The sequence below is a fragment of the Dreissena polymorpha genome, chromosome 15, assembly GCF_020536995.1.
Source record: "Dreissena polymorpha isolate Duluth1 chromosome 15, UMN_Dpol_1.0, whole genome shotgun sequence".
In the NCBI taxonomy this organism is placed as follows: Eukaryota; Metazoa; Mollusca; class Bivalvia; order Myida; family Dreissenidae; genus Dreissena; species Dreissena polymorpha.
Genome location: NC_068369.1, coordinates 7525572 through 7539644, shown reverse-complemented (window position 1 = coordinate 7539644; position 14073 = coordinate 7525572). Strand labels below are relative to the sequence as shown.

Here is a 14073-nt window from a genome sequence, read left to right as displayed (position 1 = left end):
CTTAGTTTTTATTTTGACCAGACTTTTCCAATTATGCAACACATGGTCTTATGATGGTGAACATTAAATGTTGTGGGATTTTTTTTAATTGCAAGATGAATGACACAGGTTGAGTCCGGAGATGATTAGACGCACCCATGCCCAAACACACATGCATTCGCGAGTTGTGTCCCTTGATAAGCATGGACGTATTTTTGAAGCTTCGTGCATTTCATTAAATTTTAAGAATATGGGGATAAATATTGTTCTTTAGAGAGTGCGTATTGGTTGTTTTTAGCCAACCCAATAAAACTTTGTGTCGGATTAACAAGCTTGTGATTTCTGAAGGTGCTAAATGTAAGATTTTAACCATTTTTCGCCATGCCACGTCCATTGCCGCCATAATTCTCACATGTGGTTATGTGGAATCCAACCCGGAACCCCCAAAGAAACCGGAACTAGACGCAAAACACAGCATTCCAACAAAGATGCGGCTCTGGAGTCTCTAGATGGAGCGACTCCCGCAATTGACGCTCTGTCTCAGAACACCCATCGAACAGCGTTTGACCCAAAACAGAGACGTATATCAATGTATGCGACTCCGCTCGTCTCCCATACAAATTCCCAAGAATGGTCACAAGAATCGAACCCGACCACGAGGGACGAAAACAGGTCAGTCAACAGTCTCGAAATTCTAGAACTGCTTTCGACAATAAGGAACGACATGAACAAGCAACACCATAAAGTCTTGACTGATATTATAAATATTGATTCAAAAACAACAAGTTACTGCCATGCAACAAAAACTGGACATTACTGACAACCAATCACGACGCAATAACCTTTAATTTTATGGCATACCAGGAGCTATCAATGAACAGTGGGCTACTACAGAACAAAAACTGAGGAAAAAACAGGCTAGGACTTGGTGATCAAGCAGACAATGTAAACACCGATAGGGCACACAGAGTGAAATCTCGCAATAAAACAGAATGTTCAATTATTGCTCGTTTTACCAGATTCAAAGACTGTGAATTTATTTTCAACAAAGCAAAAACTACCTTGAAATCAAACTCACCTATTTCTGTGCAGCAAGACTTTTCTGATCGAGTCAAGCGACACAAGTTAGGCAACGGATGATCATTCAGCGAAAAAACAGCAACGACGCATCCATAAGATTCGATAAACGTTACATAAACAACGATATCTCCAAATTTAATGACAATACACAAAGTGTTGAACGCATAGCTTCACGCAGGAGTTTTCAACCACGTGCACATAATCCACGTGGGTTTAACTATAACAATAACAGCTCTGAAAAACGACGATTCGCTGACCACCAAAGCGAAATACCACGCGGACCATCCGTTACCGATCCATTGGTCACCGACGATCTTTCCGCTTATCGTTTGGACTTCTCTGAGGATGACGACACTTCGAGCCAATCAATCATCGCATAAGAATCGGGCCAAATCCAACACATAAACACTTGCGAGCACTGCAGTATATTCACGTGAAACATTGCCGGCTTAAACAAACATCAGTACAATAAAGAAATAAGATCTTATTTACAGGCCTTTAATAGTCATAATAAACTTGACTGTGTCAAACATGGAGCAACATTCCAGGTGAATTATTTTTTTTAGATGGATTAACTTGTAATGATTACGTCAGAAAATGTAAACCAAATACCTTACGGAATCGTGGTGGCATTAGTGTCTTTATACACAATAAGTTAGAATCACTTATCAAGGGTATATAAAGATTTTGTTGATTGTGTTGTAATTCACTTTTGTTTTTCCAAATGTTATTACATGAAGGATGTTATTATGTACTGTACCTATGTTTCTCACGAAGGATCGACCATTGATAACAATACTGAGTATTCTGAATATTCTAACGGATTTACCAAAATGTATAATGACCTAAAAAAAAATAGGTTCGATTATCTCGACGCGTCTTTGTTTTTGTCATGTGATTTCAATAGCAGGACAAAAGATTATATCGATTTTATACCATGTGATAATTTAGAATATATCTACGGTGAAATCGACTAGGTAGTACATACGAAATACCTAGGCAAAATAAAGATAAAAGTGCGAATAACTTTGGCCGCTCTCTAGCAAATCTATGTTGCATTTTTGATATCCATATTGTTAATGGCCGATTTGAATCCGATAAATATGGCGAATTTACATGTTTCTCAAATGACGGTTCACGCGTAGTTGACTACATGAAAGCGTCACTAGAACTTTTGAATACGCATTTGTAAGATTTCAGAGTATTAGATAAAGATGACTCCGATCATTTCCCTATATCATGTTCTAAAGAATTGCATAGAAATCCGTTGTACCATCAACAACGCCCAAAACATGTAATAACTCAAGTACCACGAAACCGTTAACACGATTATAATGGCGTGATTTTAGAATGCATGGCTTTGTATCCACATATAAGAGCGCCCTCAAACAGCGCAATAATTACAAATTATATTAATATTGATATTAACGAAGTAATCAAACAAATCACATTATTATATGCAACAGCTGGAAAGCAAATGCACGTACTATCACTCCGCATTAACGCAGCGCAGCCCGAGTGATGGGATTCTGAGTGCGACGAGAAAAAGCGGCGCTCCGTCAATTTAGACTAACAAATTTAGCAGCTCATTTGCGTGAATATAAAAAAATTAAGAAACGAATTTAAATCTATCTGTAAAAACAAGCTTTAGACTTTCAGCGTAATGAAAGAAAACAACTGTATGACGTAAGAAACAATGCGACTATGTTCTGGAAGAAAATCAAACGTACTAATTCTAAACCGTGTATAAATTTAAATATTACGGCTGATGAATGGTATACACATTTTAGTAAACTACTCTTTGATACAAATGCTGTGGAAATTGACAATTCTGAATATACAGAACTTATTGATGTATCAGCATATGAACCTAATGAACCATTTACCGTTCAAGAAGTCGAACGGTCATTGTCTAAATTGACAAACAACAAAAGTTGTGGTGTTTATGGTATTCCAGCGGAATTTTATAAGTAAACATCGAACGAAATAACACCGTATCTATGTAACTTTTTAACAAAATTCTCGATTCAAGGAATTTTCCAAATTCGTGGAGAACCAGTATAATGTCTAATTTATAAATCGGGAACAACTCATGACCCTGGAAAGTACAGAGGCATTTCTGTTACAAACACAATGTACAAAGTATCTTCTGAAATAATTAATGCTCGTTTGTACTCTACAGCTGACAACATTTTTTGCCTCCAAGCTATGATACAAAAATACCTATCGAAAAAGAAAGGCGGAAAATATTGTTTATATGTTGATTTCAAAAAAGCGTTTGATTCAATAACCATTTTAAATTGTTTAAATGTTTTGAAAGAAAAGGCGTACATGGTAAATTTCTGAATGTTCTAAAAGCTATGTATAAGAACTTAAAATCCTGTGTAAAAGTGCAAAAGAAATATACATGCTCGGATGATTATAACACAGAATCAGTTGGGCACGCTGTTACCAATTGGTTCTCTTGTAACATCGGCACCAGACAAGGAGATAAAACAAGTTCGACAATATTTGCCCTTTTAATTGACGAGTTATCTACCTTTCTGCGTGAAAACTGTGGTCCGGGTATTTTTGTCACCAATGATATTCCCGACATCATTTGTTTAATGTTCGCTGACGATATCACAAATTGCGCGGAAACAAAATACAAATTACAAGAACAAATTAATTTGAATTATTATGTCAAAACACAGAAATGGAAGTAAATCTCAATGGGTGCTGGAGGTTTCGGTAAATGACAAGTTCGGTAAATTGATTTATAGAGTAAAAGCTGTGGAGGTTTCGGTAAATTGATTTTATAGAGGAGGTATACCTACAACGAGGTGTTAATGACACCTATTATCGGCTTACAATAACATTAGGGGCATTTATTTGCAAACTGTGGATTAATTTTGAGTAGAGTAATTAATGCTATGCCTAAGGTAAAGAATTAAGGGAAATGAAAATGCAACCTCTGAAAAACGAATTCTGTTAGGAAATTTTTGGTTAATTTTACGATTTAAATAACGCAATACTGTTGTTTGTTTTTTAAATTGGTGCTTTTATTTAAATAACATAATAGTAACATAATAGTAATTAGAAATAATGATTTATGGCGGAATCAACGTAAGCTCTTCAATTAAGTTTAATGCTATTTTAAAAAGTTTCTTGTAAAATATGATTTAATAAAAATGATTTCATGTTGAATTTTATATTTATTTATATGTTTTATTATTTCTTTCTGGTTTCTGGTTGAGAAAAACACAAGAAAAAACAATATATAAAATTTAACTGATAACTAGGAAAAAGAAGCGAGAAATTTATTTATATACGAGACAAACATATTTGATCTTAGTATTTTAAACCACCGAAACTTAACCATTATATAAACATGAGGTAGTTTGCCAACATAATGAATATGTATCCCAGCTCTTGCCACGTGGAGGCCACCTCTTGTAAGAGCCACATTATTATATTTTTTTAACTGATACGCTTTAATTAAGGTTTTTATCAACTACTTGTTTAAAAACATATATAAAATACAAAATGACCATGACCTTAATATATAATTTACCTCCATCGATTAGAATATTTATAGGTTGCAAGCCTGGATAATTAATAATAAAACTTTGCAAACATCTCTAATTTGATAAAATCAAGTCCGTACATTTAAACCGATAAATTAATTAGTGCCAAACAACTCAATTAATGTACATCAAAATTAATTCACAGTTTGCAAATAAATGCCCCTAATGTTATTGTAAGCCGATAATAGGTGTCATTAACACCTCGTTGTAGGTATACCTCCTCTATAAAATCAATTTACCGAAACCTCCACGGCTTTTACTCTATAAATCAATTTACCGAACTTGTCATTTACCGAAACCTCCATAACCCATCTCAATAACACCAAGATAATTGTATTTCGTAATAGTGGAGTATTAAAAAGCACCGAGCGTTGGTATTTACCGGGCATAAAAGTCAAAACAACACCAGTATACAAGTATATGGGCCTTATTTTTACCCCTTCATTATCATGGAAATTATCACTTAAGAAGACTATTGCCAAGCAATAAAAGTCCCCTACCGGCTCCACCATTGTCAGAAATTCCCCCATTGTCAGAATATTTTTTTATCTTCTGCCATAGCAATCAGAATTTTTGACGTAGGAACAAAATGAAATGACGTGCATAATGTCCATATTGCCATCTATCCATGTTCCAATTTTCATGAAAAAATATAAAGAACTTTTAAAGTTATCGCAGGATCCAGAAAAACACCATTTTAAGCATTATTTGTAGTCTATTTGTTGCCATAGCAACCAGAAATTTAGACGTAGGAACAAAATGGAATGACGTGCATAATGTCCATATTGCCATCTATCCATGTTCCAAGTTTCATGAAAAAATATTAAGAACTTTAAAAGTTATCGCAGGATACAGAAAACCACCATTTTCAGCAGTATTTCTAGTCTATTTGTTGCCATAGCAACCAGAAATTTTGACGTAGGAACAAAATGGAATGACGTGCATAATGTCCATATTGCCATCAACCAATGTTTCAAGTTTCATGAAAAATTTTCAGAACTTTTAAAGTTATCGCAGGATCCAGAAAAAACACCTTTTTCAGCAGTATTTCTAGCCTATTTGTTGCCATAGCAACCACAATTTTTGACGTAGGAACAAAATGAAATGACGTGCATATGGTCCATATTGCCATCTATCCATATTCCAAGTTCCATGAAAAAATATTAAGAACTTTTAGAGTTATCGCAGGATCCAGAAAAAAACACCATTTTCAGCAGTATTTCTAGTCTATTTGTTGCCATAGCAACCACAATTTTTGACGTACGAACAAAAGGAAATGACGTGCATAATGAATGTCCATATTGCCATCTATCCATATTCCAAGTTTCATAAAAATATTAAGAACTTTTAGAGTAATCGCAGGATCCAAAAGTGTGACGGACTGACGGATAAAAAACCATAAGTCCCCTCCGGTGAAACCGGTAGGGGACTAATAAGCTAGCTGCCCAAGCACAAAAGGCTATATTCTCAATAAATAACTTTCAAAAGCCATTTGGTTACTTCCAACCTCTCGAAATGTTCAACATTGTTTATTCAATGGTCAAACCCATTCTCTGCAACGGATCCCAAATATGGGGATACGAGTACGTACAAACAATCGAAACTGTTCACACCACTTTTTGTAAAAAAATTATGAAACTTTATAAAAAACATATTGTATTGTGTTGTATTGTGTTGGGCGAATGTGGACGACATCCACTGTGTGTAAATTATTTTACAAATTGTATTAGTTATTTGTGTAACCTTTTACAAATGCCCGCACATGTTATCTGCGAAATTGCTATTTACTGTTAAAATCACTAATGACGCTCGGCGAATCTGCTGGGCATCGAAAAAAATAGGAGATTTGTTGTTCACATAGGGATTTGGGTATACTTGGATAAGCCAAGATGTTGGTCATAAAAACATGTTTATATCATCTTTTAAGCAACGCGTTTTTGATTGTTGCACGCAAAAATGGCACGACAACGTTTCAAACTCGAGTCGATGTCATCATTATAAACATTACAAAAGCCTACTTAACACAGAAAAGTACTTATCATTGATTTAACACCAAAATATCAGATTGCACTTTCGAAATTCCTAGCTGCAAACCAAAAATTAACAAGAATATCAGTGAAACTGATGGATGCTCCCCGATGATGCGCTTTGTCAATCTATGTGTTAAAAACCACCTAAACAAATCTATTATTAGCCTTTACCTTGACCCCATTGAACTCAAACCTCATCAAAAGGTAGAGGTCCATGCAAGGTACCTACATTGCAAATATGTAAGAGATTGGTAAAGTATTGAAGGCACTATTAGAAACTGTTACAAAATCGTGAAGGAAAATCTATTATTAGCCTGGGTGACCTTGACCTTGACCCCAGTGTCCCTAAACCTCATCAAAAGGTAGAGGTCCATGCAAGGTACCTAAATGCCCAATATGAAAAAGATTGGTAACGTATTGAAGGCGCTATGAGAAACGGTAACAAAAGTGTGACGGAAAGAAGTAAGGAAGGACAAACTGGCAACTATATGCTCCGCCGAAATTTTATTTCGGGAGCATACAAATCGAATTGGGTAGACACACAAATGTACAAAAAGAAAACAGAATATGTAATAATTGTTCTACAAACGAAGTTCCATATCTGGATTGCGAACATCATGCTTTCTCAAATGTACTTAATACAATGAAATACGGTTAAATTATTTTAAAAGCTGGTACAATATTGTTCTGGCGATTCACTGCTGAATTTTTATAACTTAATGAGCTCTAATGATGAAACTATTTTTAACAAGAGGGCCAAGATCGCCCTAGTTCGCTCACCTTTTTTTACAAGGCCTTGTTCATTGCTTAGTTGAAAATTCAGTACTCTAGAGCATACAAGATTGGTTCTCTTCTGTTGGCTTTTGCAGTGTGAGCATATGATTAGCCTAATTCTGATCGAGTACTGTCTATTTGAATGTTTTTTTGCATGTTAACATTTGAAAGTAATGCTAATTCTACATGTGTTTACCAGGCTTTTGGAAGATTTGGACCTTGTGACCAAGATTTTGACCGCACATGTCCCAAAAGTCAAACTTTGCCTAGATATGATCAAGAAAATAATCCTGGTCACGTATCATCATAATTGGACCAAAACTATGGCCTCTAATGTGTTCACAAGGTTTTTGTAAGATTAGACCCCATGACCTAGATTTTGTCCCCACATTACCAAACGTCAAACTTGACCTAGACATTTTCCAGACAAACATCATGATCAAGTTTCATCATTATTGAACCAAAACTCTGGTGTATGGCATATTTACGAGGTTTTTGTAAGATTTGACCTGGTAACCTACATTTTGACTCCTCATGACCAAACATCAAACTATGCTTACAGAAATAAATATTATGACCAAGATTCATACAATCTGAAACAAATTGTGACCTCTAGAGTGTTTACAAGGATATTGCATAATATCATGAACATTTTGACAATCTAAGGAAAATAATTGTGGCAATTATTATGCGATTTTGCTCATTATCAAACTTGACTGATATCTTGTGGCCATATAGCTTCTCAGCAATTTTGATAAAGAATGCTTGAGAAATGTGAATGCTAGAGTGTTTACAAACCAAATGTGGACTGACTGACGGCGGACAAAGACAGATCCTCAAACCTCACCTGAGCAATAATGTGAGCTAAAAAGTGTGTTTTTTCACCGATTTGAGCAATTTTCCAACTTGTCAGAGATCTCAATTAAACCAATGTTTTGACGAAGTTTCACATTTATTAGGCAAAAAATGTGACTTCAAGAGTGTTCACAAGGTTTCTCTATAGTCCTAAGTTGTTAAAAAAAAACTGCCCCACCCCTCCTGGCGGCCATGTTTTTAGATCGATCGGGACCATTTTCGAACTGATCTGAGATATAAATAAAAACAATGTTTTCACCAAGTTTAAAACCAGTGTTTTCACCAAGTTTAATGATGATTGGGCAAAAAATGTGACTTCTAGAGTGTTCACAAGCTTTTTTACTATATAAATATAAGGAAAATGCGCCACCACCCCCCTGGACCAGAACCATTTTCGAATATCTAGAAAACAAATGTTCTGACAAACAATCATTGTGACTCTTTGAGTATTCACAAGGTTTCTCTACAGCCAAATAAGGAAAACCGTCCCGCCCACTGGCGACCATGTTTTACAACGGACCAGAACCACTTTTGAACTCAACCAATATATCATTAAGACAAACATTTTGACAAAGTTACATGAAGATTGGGCATGAAATGTGACTTCTACAGTGTTTACAAGGTGTTTCTTTTTTTTTAACCTAGTGACCTAGTTTTTCTAACTCAATCGAGGTATCATTAAGACAAATCTTCTAACCAAGTTTCATGAAGATCAGACAAGAAATGTGCCCTCTAGAGTGTTCACAAGGTTTCTCTATAGCCAAATAAGGAAAACTGCCCCGCCCACTGGCGGCCATGTTTTCAACGGACCGGTACCACTTTTGAACTAAACCAACATATCATTAAGACAACCATTTTCACAAAGTTACATGCAGATTGGTCATGAAATGTGACTTCTACAGTGTTTACAAGGTTTTCCTTTTTTGATCTAGTGACCTTGTTTTTGACTAGGCATGACCCGGTTTTTAACTCGACCGAGGTATCATTGGGACAAAGCTTCTGACCAAGTTTCATCAAGATCGGACAAGAAAATGGCCTCTATAGTGTTTACGAACAAATGTGGAGGGACAGACAGACGACGGACAAAGACCGATCACAAAAGCTTACCTGAGCAATCAGGTGAGCTAAAAAGTTAAGTATATATGTGTATCATCTATTGAAAATTAGAAATAACTAAATAAAATACTTTGGATTTATTTATACATCTGCTTTGTTTGTGTTGTTGTTTGTGCATGTGTTTTCCTATGTGTAGATATGTTGTAACCAATACTATGTTAAGATCTAAACAAGGGCTGTTTGTAAAACACACATGCCCCCCAAATGGGCGTTCGGTTGTAGTGGCCGCCATTTTGTGAATACGTTAGAAACCATTTTAATGCTTCAAGTCATTGTGACCTTGACCTTTGACCTAGTGACCTGAAAATCAATAGGGGTCATCTGCCAGTCATGATCAGTGATCATATGAAGTTTCATGATGCTAGGCCTAAGTGTTCTTGAGTTATCATCCGGAAACCATTTGGTGGAAGGACCGACAGACGGACCGACTGACATGTGCAAAACAATAACACAACCCGTATGTAATTTTATGATTATGTTCTAGACACAATTCTGATATGATCTAATATTAAGTTAGAATGTATTATCATGTATTTTGGGCCGGAGGCCTTTGTTTACCAAATAAAATTGACTTGACTTGACACATACTCTCGACCATTCATAATTTTTATCAAGCTTTCTGCTAGCAGGCTCGAAAAAAATGCTATGCACAATCTAATTATTGTATTTTTATAAATATATGTTTTAATGTTGCCATCAGTTTTTCAATCATTAAATTATTAATTGTTGCAGTCATTGTAGGTGTTCACCAATCAAATCAGGTGACAGTGTATTGAGACCGCTTGAGACAAAATTATGGTATTTATCTTCAAGACCCATCTCGCAAATCAAGTGCACATCTTTTTTTTTCTTCTTTTCTATCAAGATAATATAATTTGATACAGACCAAGACTGGGATAGCTAACTTCAGAAATGTGTCACACATAGCTACTGCGTACCAGGTTTTTCTCCTTGGAGATAAGCCATTGTGCGTTTCTCTCTGACTGCTCCTGCTGTTGCCGTAGGTCTGGCATCTTCACAGGAACCAGACTGCTCGAAGGAATATTAACAACCTGAAAACAAACCAGGCTCTGTATGGTATAGCACAGATACACATTTTGACTGGTTCTTAGTCTCTTATAAAATCAAATTAAATTAAAGACTCTTATTACTAGATTCAAGTTTTAGAGGCGTTATTTCAAAGCCTTAGATACTGATGAGCAGCAAACAGCATAAAAACCTGAACAGATTGAGTTCTCGCAGGCTGCTCTGGTTTCATGCTCATTGCATATAGCTATTTTCACTTTGCCTCTGAGTGGGAAAGGGTTAAAACAATTTTTTTAAGTAAAATTCATTTTAATTATTACATACTTACCTGCTATCTATTAGCTTACTCCTTTCCAAGGGAAATTAACCCATCCAGAAATTAAACTGGGAACTGGCCACCTACATACTGAAATGCAACCCAGACAATATCCAGTAACCAGCCCTCAATATTCTTTCAATATACAATGTACATACAAAAACATCAATCGAATAGCGGGGTGGGAGGTTGGACTTACTGATAGCAGGTAAGTATTTAATAATTAAAATGAATTTTACTTTAAAAAATTGTTTTCATGTCATAAATACTAACCTGCTATCTATAAGCTGATTTTGTAGCTGCGGAGGGAAGGTTCGTATATATTTTCCCATCACAGTAGAACAAATATACCGGGTTATCAGCTAATGATAACAAAACCCAAAACAAGGGTTATCAGCTAATATGTTAGAACAGTATTAATTGTGACTTCTCAGACAGAGTAAGTATGTCGATGTCGTAAAAGACACTGCCGTTAGTGAAATCACAATGAGACCAAACATATACAAATTGTATTGTTGGCACTACAGACACCTAAGATAAAAAGATGAAAAAGGTGGTTGAATTCCTACAGAAAGAATTTGGAGTACGTAAAAAAGTGGGTGTGATTCATAGAGAGATAAGAGTGACCTTTCCTTAGTCGAGGTCTAACCCCGAGAAATAGAAGCCGCAGACACATCTCCCCCTTTTTTTTAGGGAAATGAAGAGTGTCTTTTGAAAACCTCGAATGGACTAACACTGCTGAGAGAGAACTTCAAAGCCACGATTGTCCATAGAAGTTTATCCTCATCTTCATGTCTACCAGTTTAAGAAAAACTGAAATATGGTGGAATCCATATGGCCTAATATCAATGCCGAGAACTACTCGGCAAAGAAGAGCATGCCAAAAGTCCAATCCGATAGTGATAAGACATCATTAAAGCAGACGACAAAGATTCATATGATTACGAAGAAGATGAATAATAATTCGATTGCCATCTTGCCCGGTTTCAGGTGACTGATGCTCTAACTTGTCACCCATGGTCTGCGAAGTCACCGGGTATTTATCAACTATTGTATCTGCGACCATCATGTAACCAACACACGTGGAATGGAGACATGATATTCCATAAAGGAATAAAACGGGGACCGTCAATATGACCAGTAGGTACGTTAACGCCTACGTGATGAGTGGCGACGTCCCATATACCTGCCATGCCGAAATGTTGTTCAGCTACGCTGGAAATTAGGTCTCCTAAAATGTTGTCTCCGTGAGCGTTGACATGATCGCTTACGAGCATATCAACTCCGAAAACCGCTGAATGTAGGAGATGTGTAACCGATGTCCATCCTATTGTATCTATGTTGGCAGCTCGTTGATGATGATAAGTCTTTCCACGAAGGAGAAGAAGAAGAATAGTCCAATGATGATGAACGACTTCTTCTTCTGACCGGTGACCGGTGCCATGACCGGTGACCGTTCAATGACCAGTGACCGGACCAGTCAATGACCGGTGACCGGACCGGTCAATGACCGGTGACCGGACTTGTCAATAACCGGTGACCGGACCGGTCCCCGGTGTGACAGGATCGGTCAAAGGTCGGTGACCGCACCGGTCAAAGATGGATGACCAGACCGGTCCCTGGTCAGACGTCGATCGATGCAGAGCCAAGATCCGTGATCAACGTCCTCAGTGACGTACCGGTCATATCATGACCAGTGTTGTTACCGGATGATATCCAAAGTATGGCAGCTGCCATATGGTCAGACATTGGTCGATGTCCGTGACCAATGCCCTCGGGCGATGTCCGTGACCAATGCCCTCGGGCAAAGACAGGCGTATGGGGTCGCCATATGGTCTGATGTTGACCGACTGTTTTACTTAATAAGAGCAGTATGGTCGCCATCTTGCCCAGTACCCGGCGACTGATGCTGCCACTTGACATCCATGGTCTGCGAAGTCACCGGGTATTTATCAACTCTTGTATCTGCGACCATCATGTAGTCGATTATATGAAAAACAAGAGCAAAACGTATCCAACAATAAACTGCTCATAGACCACATAAATTCATTATTCGCCCATATTGATAATAATTAATATTCTCTCATTATTATTGTAAAAAAGAAAGTCAATTGTATGCATAATACCACTGCCATAGATCAAAAATTAAACAAAAGTTTAATTCAAAACAGATGAAAATAAAATGACCATCAATTAGATTGTCATATGGAACGAAAAATCATTATTGCACACAATGTCAAATGATAAACAATCTGTCAATGAATTAGAAGAACGCGCTTTGCACAATCTCGTAACTTATAAGAAGAATATTTACACTGTACAAATATTCTCAATTGCCTATTGACGAAGATCACAAGATGCCAGTGCTCACGTACATGAGCACGTCCAAAAAAAACAGCAAAGCTGAAAACAATTAAAGTTTCACGCATTAGAAGAACACGTTTTTGCACGTGCTCGTTCGCGCCTGAAAACACCCAGCATGGTAGAAATAAACCATTATTCAATAAAAGCAAGCATGGCTTACCTTTACAAATGAAACAAAAGTCCATTAAATCCACATAAAATATTCCGCATGACAAGTAAAAAGATAAATAACACAATTTATCTAATCAAAACCCCATTCAACCAAGTGAAACATATCGAACAAGAGATGTGTTTGTCAGAAACACAATGCCTCCTACTGTGCTGCTTTGAAATGAAATTATTATTATTTTTTAAAATATCCTTAAAAAATTATTACTTCCCTTGTGAAAATGATCTGTACCTGCAAAATGATATACAATAGAAATTATCTCCCTTTAAAGCTTGTTACTTCCCTTGGATTTGATTTTTTTACCTTTGACCTTGAAGGATGACCTTGACCTTTCACCACTCAAAATGGGCAGCTCCATGAGATACACATGCATGCCAAATATCAAGCTGCTATGTATCAATATTGCAAAAGTTAAGGCCAATGATAATGTTTTTGGATGGACGCACAGACTGACAGTTATAATGCTATATGCCACCCTACTGGGTGCATAAAAACAGGTACAAGAAGAAACCGCTTTACATTCAGCAATTATTTTCCTTCTTTATAAAGTAACTGTAAAAGGTACTTTCCCAATTGAGGAAAAACTACATAATTCCTAAAAGGAAGGAAAATGTCGTCAGATTTAATTTAAGAGTGCCTTCTCCGCAAGTTAACAAACAAAATAAGCATTGAAACTGAACATTTCAAGCCAAAGTGCATGCACATGAATTTTTGAATTAGTGTGTGCAATAAATACCAAACAATTAAAAAGACCCATGATTCCGAATAAAAAGATTTCATGACGCAAATGTTCCCACT

General features: G+C 36.5%; 1 protein-coding gene across 2 annotated transcripts in view; it reads right to left on the bottom strand.

Annotated features, from left to right (window-relative positions):
• LOC127860094 (uncharacterized) overlaps nt 1-14073 on the bottom strand; it is a 64324-nt gene that overhangs the window by 2372 nt on the left and 47879 nt on the right. For both annotated transcript variants that reach the window (XM_052397898.1, XM_052397899.1), the window contains one exon: nt 10339-10452. In XM_052397898.1, the coding sequence (XP_052253858.1) occupies nt 10339-10452 (114 nt within the window). The remainder of the gene's footprint in view (nt 1-10338; nt 10453-14073) is intronic.